At 34.8% G+C, this 26,569-nt stretch overlaps 2 protein-coding genes across 3 annotated transcripts; one reads left to right on the forward strand and one right to left on the reverse strand.

Annotated features, from left to right (window-relative positions):
• Positions 1-369: 369 nt before the first annotated feature.
• On the reverse strand, positions 370-7,391 carry LOC109036130 (probable tRNA(His) guanylyltransferase). Its single transcript, XM_019050091.2, has 3 exons — positions 6,301-7,391; positions 5,029-5,532; positions 370-3,665 (listed from the first exon to the last, which is right to left on the reverse strand). Exons 1-3 carry the CDS (start codon positions 6,820-6,822, stop codon positions 3,483-3,485), a joined length of 1,209 nt encoding a protein of 402 aa, XP_018905636.1. The 5' UTR covers positions 6,823-7,391; the 3' UTR covers positions 370-3,482.
• Positions 7,392-7,499: 108 nt separating this feature from the next.
• LOC109036129 (uncharacterized) lies at positions 7,500-26,343 on the forward strand. 2 transcript variants are annotated; one of them, XM_019050089.2, is made up of 7 exons: positions 7,500-7,806; positions 8,858-9,351; positions 10,699-10,932; positions 13,172-13,263; positions 15,445-15,530; positions 16,366-16,473; positions 19,589-26,343. In XM_019050089.2, exons 1-7 carry the CDS (start codon positions 7,787-7,789, stop codon positions 19,947-19,949), a joined length of 1,395 nt encoding a protein of 464 aa, XP_018905634.2. In that variant the 5' UTR covers positions 7,500-7,786; the 3' UTR covers positions 19,950-26,343. The 2 variants fall into 2 exon arrangements, with proteins under 2 accessions (XP_018905634.2, XP_018905633.2); XM_019050088.2 differs by lacking the exon at positions 7,500-7,806 and adding an exon at positions 7,983-8,163.
• Positions 26,344-26,569: the final 226 nt, after the last annotated feature.

A 26,569-nucleotide genomic window follows, 5' to 3' on the forward strand; every position in this document is an offset into this window, starting at 1 on the left:
AATGAAGTCATTTATCAGTGTCAGAACAGTTAGAATCTTCAGTGTCTTTCAGTCAAATTTTGTACCTATTTTGATGAATAGAATTATTTTGGTGAAAAAAATCATTGTACAAGAACTCTTTTTTCTCTCTCTATCTGCAAGAAAAATAATTATTTTTCTATAATGGTTTCCTCACTTAATTAAAGTGTCCTTTTTAAACTTAAACACCAAATTCTGAAGAATTGCCGCAGAATGTAGAAAAGCACCCAAAAAATACAGATTCAGAGATCTTCATTTTTACACCTAAGTACTCAAGGAAGAGGTCGGTCCAATAAAATGAATGAAATGGAATCTCTCAGCAGTTCAGAGGGCTGATTTTTAACTTCTTCAGCTTGTTAGATAGCTGAGAACAACACAGAAACATCCTCTTTTCATTGATAGTTTTGAAGGAATAAGACCCTGAACTTACTTTTTGGAACAACCCTTCTTGTAATGTTAATATTTTATATAAGAGAATAAAGTAATAGAATTGTTTGAAGAGAGCATTGAGCTCCTGGTTTATTGAACTTAAGGGTTTTCTTATAAAGATAAAAACTATACAATTAATCACTTAATAATGAATAAAACAACAGGCGCTATTCTTGAATCGCAGAGGTAACAAACCGTGATTAACAACTTACCCTAGATTACTGGTACAGGAACTCGTGAACAGTTTTTTCATTTGGACAGAGTTCTTAATAACACATGAATATATGTTTAAGGCTCATAAATTATCTGATTATAATTGCTCCTAAATATACATGTAAGAAAGTTTCCGACTGAACTGAATCAAATTTTTATGAAAAATCAACATTTTGGAGTACATATTACATATGATTATGACAGAGGTGACTACTAAATGTTTTGATAGAATAACAGTTAATTTTCAGGGGGTGCAATTATTCAAAAATTATTCTAAGTTCACCTAACTAGAAACTTGTTTGTTTAATCTGCATTTAAAAGCCTCGATTAGTTTCAAAAAGTTGAGTTTTTAAATAGTTTGTTTCAATGAATTCTAAACTTGAAGTCGTGCATTTTCCATGCAGTGATTCGTGTTTCACCTTGATGCCTAGGTACTTAGGATTCAAGACGATTTTAACATCAATCCCCCCCCCCCCCCCCCCAATTTACAAGAAGGGTAGAATCATAATCAATCAATTTAATGTGAATTGAGAAAATGCAGAACATGGTGCGCACATTCCATTACTGTTTTAAAAACTTCTTTGAAGGATTACCTTTGCGAGACATGGTAATTGCACTTAGGCGGGACAAATTCATCAGATAATTGATTATGAGAAATTTCTATAAAATCGGTTTTTATTGCATAAAATTATCTTGTAGACTTCATGCAAAAACAATACTTGGTAAGGGGAGCTACTGATGAATAAATGCTTTTGCCCATAGCAAGATATGCTAAATATACTTCATTAATTTGTGTTAAGACACAATAAGTGTTTTACAATACCTTTAAAAAAAAAATCGAAACATTGTGAAGACAGTAGATGGATTTATAAAGTACAAAAAACACTCAGCACTTCCTCTAAATAATTGTTACTGAACTTTCAAAAATTTTCTCAGCTGTCACTTGATAACCGTTCTAGCAGAGGCGCAAAAACTTGAGCAACTTACATACTTTGAAAGATCACTGATTTGTCTCACAGAATCTGGTTGATGAAGGTACTTCAACGCAAAGGCTAAAAATACATAAGTATAGTACTGTCACATTTATTTACAAAAAATAAATGAGAAATTAATCAGTGGAAAACCATTGCTACTTCATCATTGCATTCTACACAAGCTGCTCAAAAAAATTGTTGCAATTCTATTTTTGTTTCATACTTGGGAAAAAGTCTGAGTTTTCAACTATTAATGAGGTGTCTGCCAAAGTATCATAAAAGGAGGGGAAGGAGCACATGAAGAGAGGGATTGTCTCAAAATTTTCGGGCTTTAGACCAGGTGGAGTAGCGTATCGATCAAAGCAGAATGAAAATGGAAAAATTTGGCCCAGCCTGCTACTGTGGCATAATGGTGGTCAGCCGACCAGTAATTCAACTTTTCATAGCTTTGAATTAGCTAATCAAAGGAATAAAACATATTAGAACAATTGAGCAAAAACAGATTTCTGAAAAATTGTAATTGTGAGAGACCCACCTTTTATTCAATTAAAAATACTTAAAGGGAATATAGAGCTCACACTAAATAAGTTGTCACTATGAAACTGAATTCCACAGAAACACATCAAGTTTGGACCAAGGAAAAGAGGTTCGATGTTTCATTCCTTCATAAGACTAATGTCAAGAGCAAAGTTTCATGACTTATTTTCACTTTCAAAACACTTTTTCTTGACTCTGAATTGTTGACAGGAAAAAATTCACGACTAGTTGAATTCAAAACTAATCTCAACTGCTATTAAGACTGTTTCAAAAAGGCGACTTGGTGTGTTCCTGTTCAAATCGTTGAAATTTTAGAATATTTTAAAGGATTAGCTGTCCACAGCCCAGACCAGAGAGCAAATACAAGACTCAAGATGGTGAGTTTTCTACCTTTCTACCTGGTCAAGGCCAATCACAGCCTTCAGTAACACCCCTTTTTAGGTCCAGTGAACTAACTACCTATTGAGAGACTTAAGTCCCTTCATCACACACACAAAAAAAGAAATGGAATAGAAATTCACATATAAACAGTAGAAAATTACACAAGTAAATAAATTACAAATCCTATTAAAAAAGTAATGTCAAAGTATGTGCTATGCTCCCATAATTAGTGACAAAACTGTTAGCACCTGTAGGGTGGTTCAAAATTAGTAGAAAAACCTTTTCTTAAAATATTTTGTGCAAATAGTCTTATTGTCTTCCCAATGATCTTCAGATGACTCGTGGTGGAAATTTTTAGCTTTCAAATTGGTTTCAAATATTGTAAATATCTAGAGGAACTACTGTTGTTAATAAAAAACGGTTTCAATTAAAATTTTGGAGCAAATTGGATAGCAAGTCGTGAAACAACTCTCCCTACTTAATAATGAATCATGTAAGGATCCTCTCCTCTACAAGGCTTTTTCCCAAGTTGCATTTTTTCAGATAAAAATGCATTTGAAGTCGCAAGAAAATGCTCCAGGTACAATTTTAGAGTTTTAAATGAAAAGTTATTCTCTTTTTCCAAACTTTGAGATACCGAGAAGATTCCCGTTTTGGAAAAATTCTACAGAATTCATCGGTCAAAATGTTGCTGTAAAATTGATATGAAAGTTACAATAAAATTATGAGAGAACTTTAAGATCTGATCCTTTAAAGAAAAGTTTTTTCTATCTATTTTGAAACGCCAAATTCAATTACACCCTTTTCAGTTGCCACACAATTAGGATAGCTTCATTATCCTAAAATTTAGCACATTCAATGTTTTACCCGTTTAACCCAAATGTATTTCTTATAACTTAGAATGCCCAGTAGCTTGAGGGCAGGCAGGTATTACCTGGAAAAGGTAATCGATCCTGAACCTCTCCTGTAAAAAATAGGGTAGTCTCTAGGTTTCAGTAATAAGTGGTTGCGGTCTCCCCAAAAATTTCTGCGCTCAAATCTATGATCAAAAGGTAGTCCACGGTCAGGCATATGAATGTCTTGTTCCACCATTTGTGCATCTAATTCGAGCATCTGCAAACAAGAATATTTATTTATTTATTTATTTATTACATTTTGATACACGGAGCCGTGAGGCTATAGTATAGGTCAATTCATGTACAATAAGTAAAGTTTTTTTTAATCAACTAAAAAGTATTAAATTTCTAAGATAACAATCCGAAAGCACAGAATATTGTTTACAAATTTCGAGAGAGGGCTAGAATTATCTCTGTAGTACCAAGAGAAGCAGAGTCAGCTATTCAACCAGGAGGGTGGACTGGGTCATACCATTCAGCAATTCATCGATACTATAGTAAGCATTTTTTAGGAGGTGTTCCAAGAGCTTACTTAGAAAATATTGAACACGGCCTTCACGAAAAAGAGATTTTAGTTCCCAAGGCAAGGCATTAAATAATTGGATAGAAGAATACTTTACGCTTCGCATTGTTGAAGTCAGCCTGATCTTTGAATTTTTTATGCTCTTAAATCTGCTATTATAAGAGTGGGAAGGACAGAGATACAGAGAATACAAAAACCAAGGTGAAGATCAGAATTTTGCATCATCCAAAAATGTGTTCAATGGGGATCTAAAAAATTTGTAATCCAAAATCAAAAGAAAACCCTGCCTGAATGCTCAATGCTGATATATTTTGCCCACAGCTCTGATGCAAGTGTATAGAGCGCATCAGGTTGATACACATTGAGCTAGAGGGTCTACGGTTCGTGATACCTAGAGACAAGAGACCCTCCACTGGCCTCTTGGCAACAGGTGGAAACTTTTACTTTCAGAGATTCAAGAATTCCTTATGGACAATTATAAGGGAGCAACAGTCATCACTCTTACTTTGGCTGTTGACCTACCAGACCTACATACATGGGGGATGATGAGCTTCAGGTGACGTCATGAGCCAAACAAGTTTCTAAAACTTTGGCTTGTTTGTAAAAGGAAACTACCAACACGTTCTGAACCGTCAATCATGTAGGTAGGTCAGTAGAATGCTGAAGTAAAAAGCTTCATCTCCGTTTCCTACATTGCAGACTTTGTCTCGTACTTTACTTTTGTTTGGAAAAATAGTCAATGTAGGCAATTTCTGGAAAACATACTCGGTTGTGCTCTTGTGAGGAGAATTTTACGTAAGCAGAATTTTCTGTGTAAATTTTATGCTATAAACTTAGCTTGTTTCTCTTCGAAAGATGAGGTAGAAGCAAAAATTCTGAAATACTGCAATGGAGCTACACAGTTTGGCACTTTAGCCATCAATACCTCTAATTTAAGTTTTTTTGGCATTTTGTTCCCTTTCCCCATTAACAGTTACATAAAAAGCTAGGTGTACCCTCAAGGTTGCACAACTACTGAAGCTTTCAGCAGTTTCATAGAAAGTCTGTGAGAACAAACCTGCATTGGGATGTTTCTGTAATCTGGAGGGCCTCTATCCAACAAAATGTGTTGGTCAAGGTTGTTGCGCCTGTTCCTTCTATCTTGTATGATATTCTGTTTCACCATTTTGACCGGTCTACCAGTAACAGGAATGGGAGGGGGAGGCACACGCGCAATAATCGGATTTGGTAGAGGTGGTGGCTCCATCTCCTCCTTATTCACCGTGGGAAGGTGGTTAGGAACAAGGTACCCCACATCCTCTTCTTTCTTATGACAAATCTGTATTGACTTCATTCCAATAATTTCTGGATTCTCCTTCCAAAAAGGCTCTCCGATTATGTCTACAGTCAGTGGGAAGATGAATTCTTTCAATGAGCCATCGGGAGGAGTTGCGACTAGTTTCCTGACTAGTGTGGTTCCCTTCCGGAATAAAGGTGGCTCCAAGTTGTAGTTGATATCTAATTCATTCATGAGGATCTCAGTTTTTTGTGTTATAGATGTGTTTTTGATTCTTTCTTCTGCCTGTAATGAAAGAGAAAAAAGGATGAATGATAAGTATGATAGGATGAAATGATTAGAGTGTACACAAGGTAAACTTAATTGTGTTTTATTCTTATTTGGTTGCTCAAGAATCTACTTTTAAGAGTAGCTGAGCAGGACATTTTTGACCATATAGCTATCAAGGTGACGTAGACAATGCTCATTGGCGCAGCTAGAAAAATTTAGAAGGGGAAGCCACATTCACTCCTGAAGAGAGTCCACTGGTATTGAGCAGCTACAGACGATCGCAATTTCTCGGGAGGGGTGGGGGGTCTTCTTGCTCTGTTTGTGACGAAATGAGGCAGCACAGTCAAGAATGTTTCGAAAATTCCATTTTTCAAGATGTTAAGATCATTTTCAGGGATGAAAAATTTAGATTTTATTGAGGAGGAACGTCATCTTCCTTCTTCATATCATGAGAGGGGGTCAAATAGTCAATTTGGTGAAAATGGAAGGTCAGCAATTGACCGAAACATTAAAATTGCAAGTTTCAAATTGCTTTTACTTAAGTATGAATACAAAAAAACTGCTGAAGTACCGCTCATTTTCTTCTTGGTCTCTCTATGGTAGCTGATAAATGTGCCCTAAGACACTTTGTTTCTTAGGTTACTTTGTAAAGTGTATTGGTCACAAAGAGATTTAAAATTCACAGTCAAACACTGAACAACTGGGCATTTCAGAATGTCAACTACAAGCCTATCATCTTGCTAAAGTGAATTCAATAAATGGACTGTGTTAGTTAAGACTTACTTGGTGAAAATTATATTTCTTCTTCAAGACAAGGGCCCAAATAGTGGTGCTGTATAAGTTCGATAAATGCACGTCTGCTTGTCGCCAGCTGAGGTAGTCTCGCAAATTTTTGTCGGTGGGAAATAATATTATCCTGGCATCAAATGAAGGTGGATACAGCATTTTGGAAAATGGAAAAAAACTATTCCAATGGTAGACAAAAGATGTGGAGAATAGGCTGTTGACAATCGAGAGGATTTTGTCATGCCTTCTATTATACAGTTGTGCATCCTTGCGGAACACAAAACTGTATTCATCACAGGCGCCATAGGCTATTGTAATTTCTCGCAGGTCTTCCATCACACTGGATGCAGCCCTTGTCATTAATTCTAATGCTCGCTTATCATTAGGTTTTTCAAATCCATGCAGTTCAGCAAACCTTTGAAAATTTCTACCATTGATACGGACGACGATCCAAGAGTTTGGCAGGCACTTAACATGCTCTTCAAAACTTCTAACATATTCAAACTTGCCTTTTGACATTGTGCCTGACAGAGATGTTCAAAAACAGAAATCTCGTGCAAAAGTTACTTTTCCTTTCGAAGAGAACTTTAAGCTGTCACTTAACTAAGTGAATGCCCAAACATTTTCTGCAGGACTGTCATTTCAGAATGGAGTAATTGCAAACGCTTGAGAACATACTGAACTGTTTCCTCACCAGTTTGAACATAATTTCACACATAAATTATGGTGGTTGCACATTGATAACGATTAATATGAGTCAGCAACCTAAGGAGGTCAAATCAGTGGAATTATCACAAATAATACAGAGAAAATCTTCTTACACTTGGAAAAGTTCGTACCTTTAAATTTACAAAAACATGGGGTGTGCAAGTGTAAGTATCCCTATCCTATCTTATCACAGGCTGTCTTGTCGGCTGCATACTACAGCATTAGCTTGAAGAAATGTCTACAATAAAGTCTGAGAATTGGTCAATAGCAGTGTATTATGAATAAAAATTTAGTTGCAGTAAAGGGACGATATTTAATGCGACTGAATCACATCACCGAGGAAGAATCAAATTTTCAGTCTCACAACTTCACTACTTCAGAACCTAACCTAACTGAACTGAAACGTAAACAAAACATATCGAAACCATTCCCGAAAATAACCATTAAACAGCAACAAAACAACATAACCTGCAAAATTTTTATTCATCATCGCAATCGGAATTCTGCAAACTGATTACTTTCCTCTCTTTCGGTTGTGATTTTCCACTTTTTCAACAAATTCGAAATTTCACTATTATATCTCTTTCATTTCCGACTATTCATATCGAATTTTGTGTTCGAAGTTCCCTAAAACACCCATTACGCTCCAAATGTTGATTAGTCTGTTACCCTCTTCCTTCTGAAAAAACTACTGTTATTGCGTTTTTCAAGTTTTCAATGTCAATCCTAGTTATTTCTTTATCCCTAATTTCTCTCGTCACCCAACTGTGAAATAATGGATCAGCAATCAAACAGGTACCAGTACTCTCGTTTACTTCTAAAATTACCGTGTCATTTTCAAGCGCCTCGAGTATTGATAAGATTTGATACCTGAACTTTGGTCTATGAGCATATCTGTACTTACTTATTATCATCCGTTGTTTCTTAGGTTTGAAAACTGTCAGGGGCAAAGTTTAAGTTGTAAAACAACTATGATCAATAGATTACAAGACGAGAGTTTAATAAGTGAGGAAGTTCAATTGTCTTCCAGGACAAAATGCGGCCTCTCCAAATTTTGATCTGAAAAACCTAAATTTTATCAACTTTTAGTCACTAATCAAGTGGAAATTTTCTGCATTACGAGCTGATGTTCACCGAGATTATTGATAGCAGGTCTGTTGCCGTACTGATTTTGCCAGAGGGTAACTGTCTCATGGAAGTTCCACCAATGCTCGATGATGAACTCACTTTTTATTCCCACAGTTTCAAATCCTTCTGATTTCTCAGTATCTTTTTACCTAAGAAAATCCTCTAAATTCTACTGAAATTCTTAACTTAACCCATCCCTCATTTCTCATTATCTGTCTTTCCCAATTAAACAATGTCTGACAAATAAAGTGAGAGTGTTTTACATCGATAAGAGTTTTGTAGTAAACTGCACAATTATAAATTCTTATGTAACCTTTAGGCATTAAGGGAAAATGTCAAAAGTATCAGGAAAAAATTGTCAAGTCATCTTTTTTGCTTTTTAAGTAAAATGGGTTTGATGTTTCAAACAACAAATTTTGCGTGGAAACTATCTCTATTAATGTATTGTTAACAATCTGGCATATCTTCAATTGGACGTATTTCTATCAAACGGAACTATGTACATTAAGACATGAGCCCTGGGACCCATAAGAATATTTGAATAACAGGGCTCACGTCATTATGCACATAGTTCCGTTTGACAGAAATACGTCCAATTGTCAGGGAATTATACAGATATACATCCAAGAAATGTCAGGGCTTTTCATTTTCCAAATTTAATGGCAACCCTGGAACAAAAATCAGCTACTTACTTAACCCAAATTTTTTGCTTTTCCAGGTTTGGATCAAATTTAGAAGATAACACCATACCTGACAATGATGGTAAAGAGCTCAATGGAAACAATGTGAAACGTATGAACCCTCAAGACAAACGTACAAAACGAGGAAACAAAAAATCTGCGAGACACTATGATGGAAATTTTGTTGACATCAACAACATGTCGCAGTTCACACCTAGTCATTGGACAATGAACCACCCGCACCCACAAAGGCAGCATCTCTACCCAGCCATGTCTGATCCAAGTGTTTGCAGTTACCAGATTCCAATTAGTTTTCCTATGGAGTCAGTGTCATTTCCTTGCTACCCTGTCTACCAATCACCGGTTATACCTGAGATGCGGAAACAGTCCCATTCATCTCCTAGACGGCTTCCTTCTCAATCGCGAATCATTAATAACACCCATTTACGCCAGTCTGAAAATTACACCAGTCTCCCACCTGTTCCTCCTCCGGAAGCCCCAGAAGATCATCAGCGCCGATTCAGTGACCCTGGTAAGTATTTATGTGCCATTTCAACGTAAATAGAATTAATAGGCATCGTTTACCTTTTTAACATTAGAGGCGCGTTGTTAAAGTAAACTTGTCCGATTTCGTCTGGTTTTTTTGTTTGCAAATGCAACATAATCCTTGCGCTTTAGTCCCGTCCCCCTTCCGTCCCTACAACTGTTCCCAGGCAACCATTATTTGAGACCATCTAACTCAGGTCGCCTGGCCGGGAATCAAACCCGGGACTTCCCGATCTCATAGCTTTTGCTACAGCCACTACACCATAGGAGACCAACAACCCAATTATATTATATATTTTAATTTATCCTCTGAAAGCACAAAGTGAATTAAGCGCCTAAGAATTTTTCTGAGTTTTTTAAACCCCAAATAGCAAAGAAACCTGCTTCGAAATGGCCAAAACTGAGGCCAGTTTGAACCAATATTTTTAGCTAGCTCTGATGATGTAGCCGGGGGAGAGAAATAGCATTTACTAATTAACTGAATTTAGCATCGTCTTACTACGTCAACTTGACTGTCAAATTTTGATCAATCGGATCTTAATTAGCTTTTTCTCCATTGGAAATTAATTTTTAAACTTTTAATGGAATTTCAGGTTTTTTTTCCACAAATTTTACATGGGAATAACAATTCTTTAATTCTGTAAAAATTCCTTGCCACTGCCCCATCGGATGAAGGAATATTTCTTTAATAAAAGAACAACTTAATTTGGGGAAAAGGCTGCAAATAAAGAACAAAGAATAAACAAAACCCGGAACGTTTCAAAATCGTTACAATTTCATTGTCAACCGGAAAATAAATTAAAAACAAAAACAAGCCGTCGCTACGCTGTTATTGCGAGACCGAGACTCAATATTTTCGAGAATATTTCTTTCTTTTACCCAATTAACTATCTTACGCAACTTTATTTACTCTTGAGCCACTTGACCACAGGTAAGTTTCACCTGTTGTTCATGGAATACATATTTAATGCTCAAGATGGAAAGGAGACTGGGGTCAAGAAGACTGTTGCACCCTTTTTGTTTTTTTACTTAATAAAGACTTCTGTCACGAAAGTGTTATATGTCGGGGGAGGGGGGTGTTGAAAAATCTGAAATTTTATGGGTGGCCTTTAAACAGTCAGTCTCACTGACCTTCACCCTTCAAACTGAATCTTGCATCCATTTTCTCTGCTCTTATTTTTTCTAGAAGAAAAGAAGTAATCAGTAGTGTGGCATCCTTGTAATTAAGGGATGCGTTAGGTACATCTTCTACCTTTATTGCCCTGAATACCTTAATAATTCAAATGATAAGTTGCGTAAAGTTTCAAAATTTGATGTTCGATTTTCTATTCAGGTCTTGGAAACGTCGATGACTCAGACTTAGAATCATCAACGTGCGGTTCTGATGACTCAGTCCCTCTCAGCAATTCCAAACTGATGGATCAGCTAACGGCAGTAAATAATCAAGTCCAACGGTTGAGTACGCAGCTTTTTCAGACGCAAAGCGAACTGGATGAATTGAAGTTAGACATGGTTTCAGTGAAAAATTCGCTCGCTTCCAAATATGAACAGCCTGGCTTGTTATCTGGTAAAATTTTATTCTTGTAAATTTTCCATTACTCAATATTATTTGATTGAAGATGTCAAAACATAACCATCCACATCCTGACCTAGATGACAACTGTACGTATTCATGCCTAAAAGACTGATTTTCATGAATTAAATCAGTAGGAGCCATTTAACCTGCAAATCCTGTGCACACAGCTCTTTTCTTTTCACTCAATTTCACACAGTTCTTTTTGGCATAAATATGTCCAATTGGCCTCATGTAACTCAAAATGCAGTGTTTTCCACCATACTTAATATAATGTCAATAGTCTACATTTTGATCTTGAAATTGGAAAATTTTAAGTATGAGTTTTTTGCATGACCTTTGTATAACTAAGTATTACTTGAATAATTGTTTTTAATGAGAAAATTGTCATTTGTCACAAATGAAAAATTAACACCTTTAATAATTCGAGTACCCATATAATCTTTTTCAAAGTAATTTCTCCTAATGTTGATACATTTTGGCTGCAGTGGTGTGGCGTGCTTTGCGATATATCGATTGATCTGCTATTTAAATCTAGGGAAAGAATCGATAATCAGGGTGTTTGCAACAAACACCTTAATAATCGATTCCTTACCACAGCCTCAAATAGGGAAATATCGATAATGGACCATTCAAGCCACGCTACTGTTTGGCGGAACCCATCTTGATTGCAAAAACCTTTTTTGGGCCCCTTCAGTTTTTTGAGCTCTGCTAAGTTTAAATTGTAAAATAAATAAATAATTTTTATTGGTATGTATAGCCACTAATAGGGGCTCTGGCTCAAATAGAGTTGCACAAGTTAAAACATAATTAATTTGCATATAATTAACATGAGAGTTTACACAGGGTCCAACAGAAAATACATAGGTTGTCCCAAAAGTACTGCACGTTTTTTTTTTTTTTTGGACGAACAGTAGTAGATATCAAAATGCGGTTTGTGTAGTCTTAAAGACCGGCTAATTACCGATAAAACAAGACAAATCCGAGCTCTTTAAGTCAAAAAATGACCAAGTTACAGTGTTTTGAAAATGACTTGTAGAAGGGACCCCTACAGGATTTTCAGCTTCTTTTCTGGAAAAAAAACAAAGAGTTGATTGTTTTTTTTTTTTTTTGGACGAACGGTAGTAGATATCAAAATGCGGTTTGTGTAATCTTAAAGACCGAGCAATTACCAATAAAACAAGACAAATCCGAGCTCTCTAAGTCAAAAAATGACCAAGTTACAGTGTTTTGAAAATGACTTGTAGAGGTGACCCCTTCAGGATTTTTAGCTTCTTTTCTGGAAAAAACGAAGATTTGATTAATCAAAAATTCTACAGAGAAATCGTCGGATCGAATGAAGTTGGCAACATGGTATCAGCCCAGACCTTGCACCCTGCGATTTTTGGTTATTCCCTACGTTGAAAAAGGGCTTAAGAGGCAGGAAGTTTAACTCCATCAACAAGATAAAAAGAGCTGTTGAAACTTTCTTAAAGAACATCAGGCAGGAGGAATTCGAAAAAACATGTTTAAGGAAGTTGGAAGAACGGTTGCGGCGCTGTGTGGCAAGTGATAGAAGGTATTTTGAGAAGGAAACTAGTGTCCAGTGGTCCAGTGAAGAAGAGTAAATGCTATTAATCTTGGTAAGATTCTGCAAAATTGATTTAATAAAACCACTTGAATCCTTGATTCTTTGTTTTTTTTCCAGAAAAGAAGCTGAAAATCCTGTAGGGGTCCCTTCTACAAGTCATTTTCAAAACACTGTAACTTGGTCATTTTTTGACTTAGAGAGCTCGGATTTGTCTTGTTTTATTGGTAATTGCTCGGTCTTTAAGACTACACAAACCGCATTTTGATACCTGCTACCGTTCGTCCAAAAAAAAAAAAAAAAAAAACGTGCAGTACTTTTGGGACAACCTATGTATACCATAGTATGCCTTGTCTCCTGGTTATAACTTAAGTTGTTTTAAAAATATGTTTGGGGAGCCCTCTGTGAAATTATTCTCATTCCCTTCCTTAGTGAGTTGAAAAGAGGTACAGCTTTATTTGTCATCAGGTTTCCCTCCTTGAATGAAACTTATTCACTGCTCATAAAATTGTGGCTGGTTGAAAAGCCTTGATTTTAGGACTTCTTTTTCCTAGGAAGAGCTCTTGATTGGATACACTCATTTCATCATGGTAAAACACCGTCGAAAACAAAATCTCTGGGTACACCTATTTCTCAGTGCTCACTTTCTGTCAATTTTTTTTCCAGAGATGATTGGTGAAATCAAAAAAGCTGCTGAAATCAGAGAAAAAGCATTTCTTTCTCAAATATCTAGTTTTATCTCTTCAGTGAATTTAAAGGTAAGTGAATTATTAAGGAATTTTGGGAATCGCTATGATTTAATAATTAAAATACTGTAAAGTAATAGATCTGCCCATCACAACAATGGTCCATTAGATAGTGTAGAAATGAAAGTACCCTGCGGAGGGCTTGTTTCCTTGTGAAAGTTTAATGCAAAACATGTAAGACTTCTTAGAAATCTCCAAAATCAACTGTAAAGTGAGAAATAGTATAGTATAGTATAGTCTACTCACATTCAATGTAAACATCTTAATAATGCATAGGAAGACCAAAATCAGACCGTTGAAGAAGAGCCTATAGCAAAATTTCCTAAGGTGTCTCATAAAAAATCCTTCCTCCCCCTTATGCATATTACCTAAAATAACTCTTTTCTTGTGAAACACATCCAAATTTGTTCAGGATACAACTGAATTTAGTAGATTTTGGTTTTTTAGGCTGTTGGAAGTTTGAGTTTGTCGAAGTCTAAGTCTGCAAAATGCCAATTTTTTAATTACCAGTCGAATTTGGACATTCTCAATACATTTGCTCTAACTGTACTCTCCATGAACTGTGATGAGATTCTAGTGTTGTAATGCTTCATTTCTAACCTCGTCTGGTGGTCCACTACAGGGAGGACAAATCTCTATATTTTGCCAGTTAGCTTTCTGCCCTTTCAATTTTTCTGAATTTTACTATCAGTTCATTTCTGTGCCCGGTAAATAATGAAGGGCAGCTGCCCTAAAAGGAAAGGGCTAGGCGTCAATAAAGTGCGACCAAGTTTTTTTTCAGGACTCAAGTTGAAGAATGGAAAGTTATATTTTAGGCTTGGGATGTTTAAAGGAAGGTTGCCAAAAATACTAAGAAGAATTTCATCGGGAGAATAGCATTAACAAAGCGAAAGAAGTGATTTCATAATAAGAAGTATTAGGAACAAAAGCTTCTTCAAATCGTCTTTTGATGAGGGAAGAGAGAAATTAGAGACCTTGAGAGGGGGCTGGAGACCCCTTCAGTTGATGAGCACTTAGCTTTGTCAATATTAACTTGCCTCGTGATGGATTAAGATAATTCCCCATTATTTTTCGTGGACGCAAACATCAGGTATAATGCTTATGAGAGACAATCTTTCACTTAATTCTTTTAATTATATTTCTGCACTTTGTTCTGTGAGGTTTCTCATACTAGAGCTTATGGTTGTCTGTGATCGAGTCAATAAGACTATTCCATTTTCAACACTTTAAATAATAGAGAACTCTAAATATCACTTTCTGACTCATAATTTCTTTGGTGAGTGAGAGAGTGAACTCAAGAGAAGTAGGTAGAGGGGATGGGTAAAACATTTTGAAGGTCCAGTATATTTATGAGTAATTTTCCCTCTGGCATTGGAGGTTAAAGTCATTTTCCTATCCAGGAATACTGAATTAAAGAAGAAAAATTAATGTTCTTTATAGAGCACCATTGATGATTGTTTATATATTCAATCATATGCATTTACATTGCTTTTTTATTTATATTTGAAGTTAGTAAAAATTCTGTCAGTATTGGCAATTAAGAATTCATAAGAGCCATTATTTGGGACTTTTAATCAAGATTTATCTCAACAATTGATTATATCATTAAGAGAAAAAGATGCCTGCTTCAAAATACGTTTGAAACTTTTGATTTTGACACGTTACAAATACTTTTAGTCCCAAAAATGATGACCTAATCACCTAAGCCACAAACTTATCATTTATACATATGGGTGACCTAAGTGTGAAACAACGTATTTTCATGTGTGGTGTTACAGACCTGTTATACTTCATTTTCTTTTCGCGAATCCTCGAAAACTTCCTTGATTTTGCTTCTCTGCCAGCAGAATACTCTGTAAAAATTTCAAACCATAAAGTTAGCTTTTTTCTCTTTAAAAAAATAAAAGTAAGAATGGAAATTTCGAAACACCCCAATAGAGATATGTGGTTTCTTACTTAGACCATCAATATAAGTTATTCATATGATTTTGTGGTCTTGCTAAAAGTTAGCAATGATTTTTATAAAGAATATCCAATTACAGAATCAATCTAACTACAGACCCTTCATTTTCTGTAACACCGAGAATGGTTTTTGCTCAACTCTATTCAATTATGGCGATTTGAACATGGAAAAATGAGCTTTTCCCCTTTTGTATCAAGTTATTTAGGCAAAATTTGTTTAAAATTTTCCAGAAATTTGAAACTAGTTGTCATGAGGAGAGCGTCAATGTTTCTGAGAAAGGAGATCAACCAACAGTGACCTCCTCTGAGTTCGAGATGTAAGTACATGTTTCTCTCTCACTAAATAACCTTTAATTTCTCTCATAACTTGGCAACTATGCTTTTTTAGACTTATTCATCAGCCGAGAACTTTCACAGGTCATTAAAATTTTTAATGCAGTGCATATCATGTCATTAATTAATTTTTGAAAGAGCACCTGCTCATTAACTTTCACTTTGTCAATTGTTAATTTCATCAGTGGATTGGTATTTCTTAAAATTTTCCTTACCAATTGTAGCTTCATGAGCAATTTTGTTTTATTTTCCGGTTATTTATAGTCGACAATCTTTGATGGTTTTATCTTATATTATTGCATTAAAATCCAAGTTTTATTGTTTTTCGAGTGTTCTCTGTGATTTTTAACTTGTATCATCGCCGTTCTTGAAAATTCACTATTTTCAACAAACAAATTTTCAAGGCACCTTAGATCATCATTACCTCCTCAGCAGTTGCCAAAATCGTGATACTGACATGAAACTAATTGTCAATTGAGGAAATCTTCATAAAATGTCTGTATGAAAGTAAAAGTTCATCAATTTCCCTGTAAGGTTGGCACAATACTAACTTGAAATAGAAAACCGAATATCAACAGATGTCCTCGTAATATATGTGTTTTTCTTTTTTCGGTTCTTTTTTTCTCTTTATTCTCTATATTCTCTTTTTCATGCTATGTTTATCCATGTCATGCTTTTTTATGTCTTATGTTTTTTTGCCTCTTTGATGGGACATAGATATTTATTTTTCCTATCATATTTCTTGTATCTCTGTATTTTTAAAGCAATTACAGCTTTTTTCATGTGTGTACTTTCATGTTATGTCCTTGATACTTTCAGTGACTCATCAAGGAAAATTTTAGAGGTAGAGAAAAAGTGCGTTCAACTGGAACAAGCCCTTAGTGATGCAATATCCGCAAAAATAAAAGCTGAAAATGAAGCTGAAAGGTAAGTCATTTATATTTCTTTTCACCTTACTACTTTAATCTAAGTAATGCGCTCCTCTCCATGTGTTTTCAAGGAAGAAATTAACAAAGTTGTACTTATTCTTGATCCATTAAGTTTGTAGCTTAAGATTTTTAAAATCGTCTTGATTTATTTAAAAGTACATAACCTCATAAATGTGTGTTTGAATCAAGAGGTACTGTTATTCGACTTGATTATATTTGCAGTATTCCAACTTCATTCCATAATTTTCGGACCCATTCAGCCAAGAAGCCTAATTTTTAGGTGTCCTCTCCAATTCTTTAGGACTCATAGATTGTGGATATTATATGTAGCACTAGAATTTGCAAGGAGCTACAGAAACTAGCTACATACACTACTGTTCTAGATTTGTTCATGTTAGAAATGTTTGGCAAACACCCCTTATTTCTACGCACCACAGTTTTATTCTTAGGCACATTTGTTGCATGGTGCCCAGTAGAGGAGAAGAAGGCGCCACAGGTGAAATCAAAATATAGTTCATTCGCCAGTGTAGAGCATTTTTTATCGCCACTATCATTTTCAGAAACCTCTCCACAGTTTACGACCTTTTTGTGAACCAGTCCCCATAGTTGAAGTAAAGGAAAAGGTCCAGGTGTCCTCGACTCTCACATAGGACTGATTCGTACCGTGACCCTGCACTTTCTGCAGACTTGTGTTAATCTATTATCAAGTACATAAGTTATTGCAGTTTTTTAGCCAACGTGCGTAGAAAGTTCAGCTTAAAGCTGATATCTCATTACAGAGGGAAGAAGCTCACACTCAAGCACAATTTTCCCCCAAAGAGATACGCTGTTTGGAGCAACAATAGTTACGTCCATTCTTGAAGGCAACTGCAGACGCGTTTCGGCCTTGTTGGGCTAATCCTCAGTGCAGTGTAGCGAGCTTGGTAGCAGAACATTCAGGTGGCTGCACTGCACTGAGGATTGGCCCAACAAGGCCGAAACGCATCTGCAGTTGCCTTTCTGAATGGATGTAACTAGTGCTGCTCCACACAGCGTATCTCTTTGAGGGAAAATTGTGCTTGAGTGTGAGCTTTTTCCCTCTGTATTGAGGTATCAGCTTTAAGCTGAACTTTTTACGCACGTTGGCTAAAAAACTCCAACATCCCATCTTACGACCCGTGCGTTTACCGCAATCAGTTTGTGTGTACATTAGATACTGTCAAAAATTTCCAAGGCAAACTATGTCTGCAATGTTTATTGTTCAAGAAAGGAAGAATTGCGAGTTAAGGAAACCGCCATTTTTTAAATTTCGCAAGATTTTGGACTTTCTGTACAATTCTAAGTATGACCTGTCATAACTGACAATGGAGGGGTATCATTAAGGGCCTCCCCCCCCCCCCCTGACGGACTTTCTGGGTCTCACCTAGACATCTGGAAATGTATGCAGGTTTCCCAAGTTGACTCAATTTAGTTTACGGAAATAATCATGATTTGGTCGATAGGCCACTGGGTGTGTGCTAAACGGTTGCCTGAACATACGTCTGCAGGCGTATTTTTAGCGAAAAACTATCTGTGTTTTCCTCTCCCTCTGAGCTTTTTTGCCACGAGTGCATCGTTTAACTAAAAAGAGTTTTGATAGTTATCAAGTAGGTTTTAGGAACTTTTAACCTGGTTGGTTTTAGTTAGATGATGCGGCCATAGTTAAAAAAAAACTCTTTCAAAACGACTTTTCGGGAATCCGCAAAAATCTGTGTGGAAACCACGTCTCTCCAACTGTATTGCAGCTACGTATATTATCGAGGGTACTTATCCACGCTTTGTTTAAACTCTTATAAGGAGATTTTCCTTTAATGTAACCCCAAAAAAAAACCTTAACTAGTAATTCTTTAAGATTTTTGCGGGATGTCCTTAAAGTCGATTTTTGAAAAAGCTTTTTTTTAACTATGAGGCATCATCAACTAAAACCCACAAACAGGGTTAAAATGTGTCCTAAAACCTACTTGATAACATATCAAAGGCTTTTTAGGTTAGACAATGCGCTTGGTGTCAAAAAGCCTCAGAGTGAGAGAACAACACACATTTTCGTCAAAAGCCTGCAGAGTTATGTTCAGGCAAACCGTTAGCAACACCCAGAGGCCCATGGCCAACTCATGATTATTTCCGTAACTACATTGAGTCAACTTGGGAAGCCCGCATAAATTTCCAGATTCTAGGTGGGACCAAGAAAGGTCCTCTAGGGGGGACCGAAAAAGGCCCTTATCGATACCCCTCCTTTGGGTACCACTCAAAATCTCCAGCACTACTCGAGACCAAAATTTTGTAGCACATGAATACACACGTACAGGTGTTGAAATAGATGTAAAGGTTGCCACAGTCAGGGAAAACTGGGGAATGCCTGTGAATATGACAAGGGGTAACATTCTTATGTCACCTTCATTTGCTCTCTAAAATGGGTTTGACGTTTGTAACAACAGATTTTGTATGAAAGCTATTCCAAATTATGTCTTCTGAACCATTTGGCACACCTTCAATTTTCAGGGAATTTCTGTAGAATGTTACAGGGGAATCAGTAAAATGTCAGGGAATTTTATTTTTTAAATTCTGAGGTAACCCTGAGATTTCATGTAAACGTTTAGGCCTGGATACACGCTCAAATTTCCATCAATTTCCGTTCGAATGGCATCATCTACCATCAGATTTTTGCGGTCTGCAAAAATTTGACCTCCATTTTTGTCATCACTTTGATCGGAAATCGACGGAAATTTGAGCGCGTAACCAGGCCTTTTTGTCTCTCCCTCTTGCACATACATTTATTTATCAGTGAATAAAAAAGTTTCTTTGGTTTGACAACGATAGCTGAGGTCGTAAGGTTTCTGCACCTTGCTATTTTTAAAGCACATTCTCACACTCTGAAGAATGTAACTTTCAAGACAACATCCTAACAGTGCAAGGGAAAACCATTACAAATTTCCTTAAGTCGTTTTCCTGCTTTAAGCTATGAATTTGCCTTTAAACCATTTCATTTTTCTTAACTCATTTTCTTTCAGCCTGTGACTAATGATTTTGAATCACAACTTGTAGAATATTAAAAAGTTGCCCTGATAACTTAGTTTCATGGTTTTGTTTGATTTTAGATGGAAAACCAAGCTAATATCACAAAAAGATAAATCATCATCGCAGGAAACTGCGTCTTCAGAGATAGACAATGATGAGAAACTTATCGAGGATTTATCGAAAGTCAACCTGAGCACTCCAAAAGAAACCCAGTGCATTTTGCCCTCTTCAAAAGGGGATAGCTGTTCCTTCCCAGACTCGCATACTAGGAGGAAAAAAGAAGACTTCACCAAAACTCACCCTGATTCGACTGAGAGACTGGATTCATCACCATCAACCAGAATTTTAAACAGTAAAAATTACTCAAGATTATTATCGTCAGGACTTGAAATTTTGGATCAGCTCGATGACCACGCTCTTGGACCAGTCACTGATTTATAGCCTAATCTGATCAACCTCGTTTTTCTCACCTAAGTCAACTTCTCTACTACTAATCAAACTTAAGAATTTTAAACTTATTTGTTCGCTGAAATAAGGCATATCATATTTTCAGATTTAGTTGTAGTCTTATCATTGACTCGTTGATCGTTAGCGAGTAATTTGCTCTTTCATCATAAAGTAACCTGCTACTCGGAAAATTCTGCCATCTATGACTCTTGCATTTTTGCTTCAAGGAGGCCAGTCATGAAAGATGAAGATAATATTGACAAATCATTTAGATCGTAACAGTTTTTTTCGTTTAACTTTTCTTGCACAGATTGTATGAAAACAATTTACATAATCTTTTTGAAATGATTCAAGATGGTTATCTGCTTTTGTCGTTTTCTTATCAAGTTGTTATTTTTGCCAAGCTTGTGGTTTTACAAACACTCAATGGAGAAAGCGCTTTGCCACTTTGAATTCACTCTCCTCTCGTAATTCTTTCAATTCATTAATGATAACTAATTTCAAATGATTTTTGCACCCATATTTTAAAAATAATTTCCCACTATCACACTGTATTGTATACATTTTATTTTCCCCTTTCCTTCATCAGCAAAAGACAAGTTACTAATGTTTAATTAAATTCGTGCTTGAAATTTTATTAAAATAATTTCAGTGAAATTTTCCTCCTCAGAACCTCAGTTATAGATGCTAGTAATCTTCCCCAACCCCCCTCCCCTTCATGTTTTTAAATAAATAAAGTTGTTTTATTTTAGCTTCTTTTTGGAGATGAGGTTAAGTTATGTACAATTAACATGTGCGAAACACCAGAAGTCTCACAATCTTTTTTAGAAGTTACATAATAAGTGTGACTAATTAAAATTACATTTAAATTACATTTGAAATTGAGGCGAAGTTTGCATAGAACATAGTACCATTATTTCCTTTAATAATTTACTCTGGTTTTTGATTCCCATCATTGCTAACTTCAAACTTTCAGAACCTTTCATACAACCCTTAGTAAATTTAAGTAAATGATTTGTTCTTTCTAACCAAGCAAAAAATTGTTAAGCAATCATTGGTACGATCTATAAGTCGGGTATTATGGAGCTGTTGGCCTGAATAACAAGCTCTTAAATGCATCTAACTTGCACTTTCTTTTTGCATGGTCAAATTTGACTGACTTTTAACGCCAAATTATTTTGTCATCATGCAAATACCAAAGGTAAAAATTGATATTAGGTGTGTAAGATCCAACTATGTATCTCTTCAACTTCTCTCTACCATGCTTATCAACTGAAAGTGCAGACTTATTGCCGAAAATTGTTCAGGAGGGACTCAAACTCTGAAATAGTATGATGAATGTTACGTCAAGATCATTTTCATTTTTAACAAGGTTAAGATATTGATATTATCAAACAAGTGCCTTTTTATGGAATGTTGAGTGGTTTTCTGAACAAATGTTAAGCCTCAATTCAGACACACCACAAACAGTAGTCATTTGTGTTTACTTTTTTCCATTGGCTTGAAAAATTATTAAAATGGAGTTCTAGCTCAAATTTTTTTCCTAATTTTTTTGATATTTATTCAACACTTGAAGCGGCTTACTTATTTGTAGGCCATCAAAACATTTTCATTTTTGAAGCAATAAGAGTGAAAAATTAGTACTTCTCATTTTATAAATTGGTCTTGATTTTGTAGTTGTTATTTTCACATACTTTGTCAAGTAATTTGTACAATTAATATCCAAGATTACATGCATTTTCATAACTAATGAGTCAAAACTTGATGCCTCAAAAAAGTTGTCTTAAACTTATGGAATGTTACGAGCTTTTACTGTCATTTTCTTGAGCTTTTAGTGTCATTATGGTTGAAGATTTTATCTTACGAGTCTAGTATATTTCTTTGTATTTGGAAATGTCTGTAATTCTTTCCACCTTTATGAACAGCTTCTCATGAGATAACTGTAAAATTTATTTTCTCTAACATCTAGTGTACAAATTAGCAATTTTGACCTCTCACTTTGTAGAAGAGTGACTATTTATTCAGTGTATTTCAGATTTGTGGTTGTTTTTTTCAATCAATTTAGTCCTCAGTCCTGTAATGCAAAAGATCATCTCAGCAGCTCATTCTTGCACTGCATTTTAAAATTCAAATGTAACACAATGTAAAGCAAAAATTGATGACCACAAAATTTAGGTATGATTATTAAATAGAATGAACCAAAATTAAGAACATTGCAATTGAAAAGAACTGTTGTGAACCTATCTAAAAATTCAAATTCAATCAGAATAGTCTACTTGACATGTTTTGAATCTTGAATGTAATTTTTCCTCTTACAGGTAGGTCACTTTGAAGATGGAACCTGAAGGATTTGAGATACACCGCGCATGTTATTTTAACTGACTTCAGTCCTCTAAAATGGTTTCGCTCAATTCATTTTGTATTTGTTATATTTACCATAAGTAATATTGGGTTGTTGCTGCCTTTATTAAGTATGTGGAAAACAAGTAAAAAAAAACCAGAAAGTCTTGCGTCTCATCTATGAGAATGAAGATACCTCTCTTCGAATTTTTCGGCTGAAATATGTACTTTTGAATAAAGTACCCATTACTGTCTCTCAAGAGTAAGATGATCAAAGATTGTTATAAAAGTAACCAAACAAATACTGTGCCATGAAAATTTGCTCAAGAGAAGGATATTTTTTTAAAAATCATAATAGTCGTTACCAAATACTAACATTATAAGGTATATCAAGGGGTTTTTTGCTGAAAGTTTCACAAAAATGCTACCTATTCTCAAAGAAAAGCATTTAATCATTTCACTGCTTCATCTCAGAAGTTGGACCAAAATAAATTCAAACTAAGGCTTGCCTTACACAAATAGATGACCTTTCAATCATTCGTATTGGTGCATTCTGATATAAAGATCTTCCACTTCCAAAGGTCAATTTTGTCTTAAAATGATAAAGGAAAATAATTTTCAATTTCGGAGCAAATGAAAGAGTTTTAATTTATGTGCCCCTCTGTAAAAGATCTTCGCCCTTTGCTATGAGCACTATCAAAATGGTGGAACTAAATTAACATTCCTCAAGTATCAATGAAACATTATCCATATTGTATAAGAATTTTCATTTTCATCAGAGAATTCGTTCTAAATGCAATGATAATTATTGGAAAATTCATTCTAGAACATTAGGCGTATTTTTAATGCATTATACAGAAATCTATCTCAAGATCAATGTATCTTTTCATTATAACATAAACATCTCAAATCTCGGGTAAAAAAAAGTCATTAAATAAAAGGCAACAAAACAAAAGAGGGAAAAAAACTTCATTGCCCAAAGTTATTGTGAAAGTCTGGCACTTTTTAATTTTCCCCAAAAATTGTCAAATATTAATAAGTCAATGCTAAACATCCTTCGCTGCTTGTTGCCCCTATTTTAATACATGAAGTGTTGTTACCAGGCAGTGCTGGAAAACTAGAACTTTCCTCCATTTAAACCCATGTAAAATATCAAAATTTTATCGCACCAACTGGCAATTCTGAATGGGGGCATAAATTAAAGCTAAGAGTATAAACAATTCATTGGTATGATTGTTGTTTTCCCTTTTTGAATAAATCACAAAAAAGGGAATTAAAATGTGATGGACCTCTGGATGTTTCACTGTATAGACTTTGTAACTTTTTTCTGTAATATCATGTGTAATTCATAATTTTTGCACTTATATATTACTTTAATGATCTCATTTTTGCTACTCTAAACATAATTAATGGCAATGTAAGCTTCTTCAACTAAGAACCATATTCATAATTGATTCTTAAACTAAGAAGTTTTCTGCACCTGCGAGGCATACATTGAGTTACGTACATTGAAACAAATTCTCATTGTGAAATACAAAAATTACGTTTAAAAATTACAAAAATCCCAATTTTCAAAAATTACACCAAGGCATGTATTGAAAAGCTCTTAAACAGTTACTTCATGGATATATGTTATTACTCAATAGAGGAGGCTCTCATAAGACTAAAAATAAGCCTTAATTTTCTATCATAGTGTATGGTCTGTTTGGTACTGTTACACTCCTTTAATGTTTTCCTGTTATCTTTCGTATGTTTTTAGCTGTACTAATGTGACTCATGCGACTGCTTTGTGCATCAATAAATAAATAAAGTAAAATAAAACAAATTTAGGAGAGCTCTAAGTTTGAGGGAATTCTGAGAATGTGGCCGTTACCTCTAGCTGCTTCAGTCCACAGTGTATCAATTCTGGTGAGGAATAAAAGCAAATTTCTCATGAATCTAAAATTCCTCAGTTTTATTCAGATTCAAGCATTTAGTCGTTTTATTCAGGTACCTGCTCTGCTATTTGAGCATCTCATTTTTCTTTTCGAGGAGTTAGAAGAGGAGTAATTGCTATCAAAAAGTATGAAAACAAATCTTAAAATGTGAGAAGTTCACAGTACGTGCGAGTTTTATAAATACCATAGACCTTGTTTTAAATTCTAACTACATACATACGTACCAGTTTTAAATTTTATTGAGTGCGGCTACCCTGCTTAATTTGAATTATCTCTATTTCACTGTTGAAGTGCACTTAAATCATGTTGTCGTGTCTTGATAGTTTTATGAATATTTTGTTAATGTTTGTTCGATTAATTTTCTCTCCAGAGTTATTCGTATTGTACATAATATGTATTTAGTTTGAAGGTTATGTAATTGACTCCTAGTGAATTTTGATTAGGAAAATTCTTGCAGAATGTGTTTGTCTCTAGTCTTTAAAAAGATATATTCTGCTAGAAAAAGAAGAAAAAAATTATTAAGCCCCTACTTCATTAAATTTTTAAACTTTGCTGTCAAAGAAACGTCTTTAAAATCTCATGATCAATTCGACTCTTGTAGATTGTGTCCTTACATATAGGGGGAAAATGAAGAAGCAATGACTTCTGGTTTTCGTTCAAAAGAACAATGTTTAACCTTTCGTCGATTTGTCAAATGTACTGCTCTTGTGTCTTGTTATCAAGCACTCAAACTTCATTTTGGCTCAAATCTATAAAAGATGAAGCTTCGTTGTAAAATGTTTAATTTTTTTTTTCTTTTGAGTGTGAAGCTTGCGGCAAGCACATATTCATAAGAGTGTTAAGCCTCAATGGTGGTATAATTTCAGGATAGTGTACTTGTAGTACATTTTGATTCACACCATAAAACTTTCTCTTTGCTCAACAACATAATAACTGTTGCCTTACTTATGTATTAGAGCAATAAAATTGCAGGACTCAGTCGATTCAGTAATTGATTCAGTGCTTTTTCAAATTGTAACCATGTTAGCATTATTTATCGAAGTACTTACCCTGTACTTTTTCATCCTTTTTTTGCAATTCAAAAAAAAATGTAATTTGATTTTCCCAGTAAACTACTAATAGCAGCAGATTTTTTTTTTTTTGTATTGTGTGCTAGGTTGAATTCATATCAAAATTATAAGAAAAAATCCTCTTTCCCATCTTAAAACAATTAAGTCCAGTCACGATTGTGTCTTAATTTTTGTACCAGTTTTACTGCTTTTTTATTCATTAATTAAAATATTTAGAGCTTGCTGGTTACTAGGTCCACTAAACTTTAGGGGGATTTTTGGAATCTGAAATCTTTGGATTTAGAGAAAACTTCAGGTTAAACGCGGTTTTTCAATGACCTCTGAAAAGTTTAAAATGTGCCTACACCTAAAATATTAAGGGAAAAAATAATTTTATGCTCCATTTCTCACTTATCGTTGAAAAATGTATTTTTTCCAGCCTCAAGTCATCAATTTGTTCTCAATTTTTCAGGATCGTTCTTGCATTATCGTAAAATTTACCGAAGAACTCAGAATGACATGTTTAAGTTCCTTTTTTGCATGAAAAACCATCTATAGCATCTTCTTTTCAAGTCATCTCCGTTATCTTGTTCTGGTTTTTAAATTACATTTTTTTTTATTTTGGTCTCTTAAATCATTGAGGTTGTTTCTTAGAATCAATAGATCACTATATCAAGGGTCAATGAGCAACAGTTTAAAGAAAAAAAAAATTGTCCTTTATACTGCAGTTGTGTACAAAGTTCCTAAGAAAGGTTTTTTCTCTTTTTTTCCCTCCAAATTTTGTTTTCCCCTACTCCGAATGCCTTTTCAACATTCCTACTTTTGTAAAAAAAAAACAAAAAAAACTCACAGTTCTTATGTATTCAGTAGAATACCATTCATTATTTCGTGCTCCGATCGAATTTTTTGTGTTTTGTCATCATAATGTTAAGTACTTAGCAAAACGTTTTAAGCATGTGAGATATCATTGGTATAAATGGCCTTTTTCCTCCAACACTCTAGACCCCACCTGAAAATTCATAACTGTGCTAATGATTTAAATAAATTTACTTAGTTTGTGAAGTCGCGGCGTGATTATTTTCTCCCAATAGCTCTGCCAAGAGTGAACATTTCAAGTCAAATTTTTCTCTACCTAATTGAAAATCTAGATGTTGAAACTTCTTATCGCTGTTTCAAGTCCAAAAATATTAATCAACATATTTGTAACATCGCAAATTTTCATTCTCAGTCTAATTTTATATGAAGAATTTTATATGAAAAACCAATCATTAAATGCTCCTCAAAAAGT

This window comes from Bemisia tabaci, chromosome 1 (genome assembly GCF_918797505.1).
Source record: "Bemisia tabaci chromosome 1, PGI_BMITA_v3".
Taxonomy (NCBI): domain Eukaryota; kingdom Metazoa; phylum Arthropoda; class Insecta; order Hemiptera; family Aleyrodidae; genus Bemisia; species Bemisia tabaci.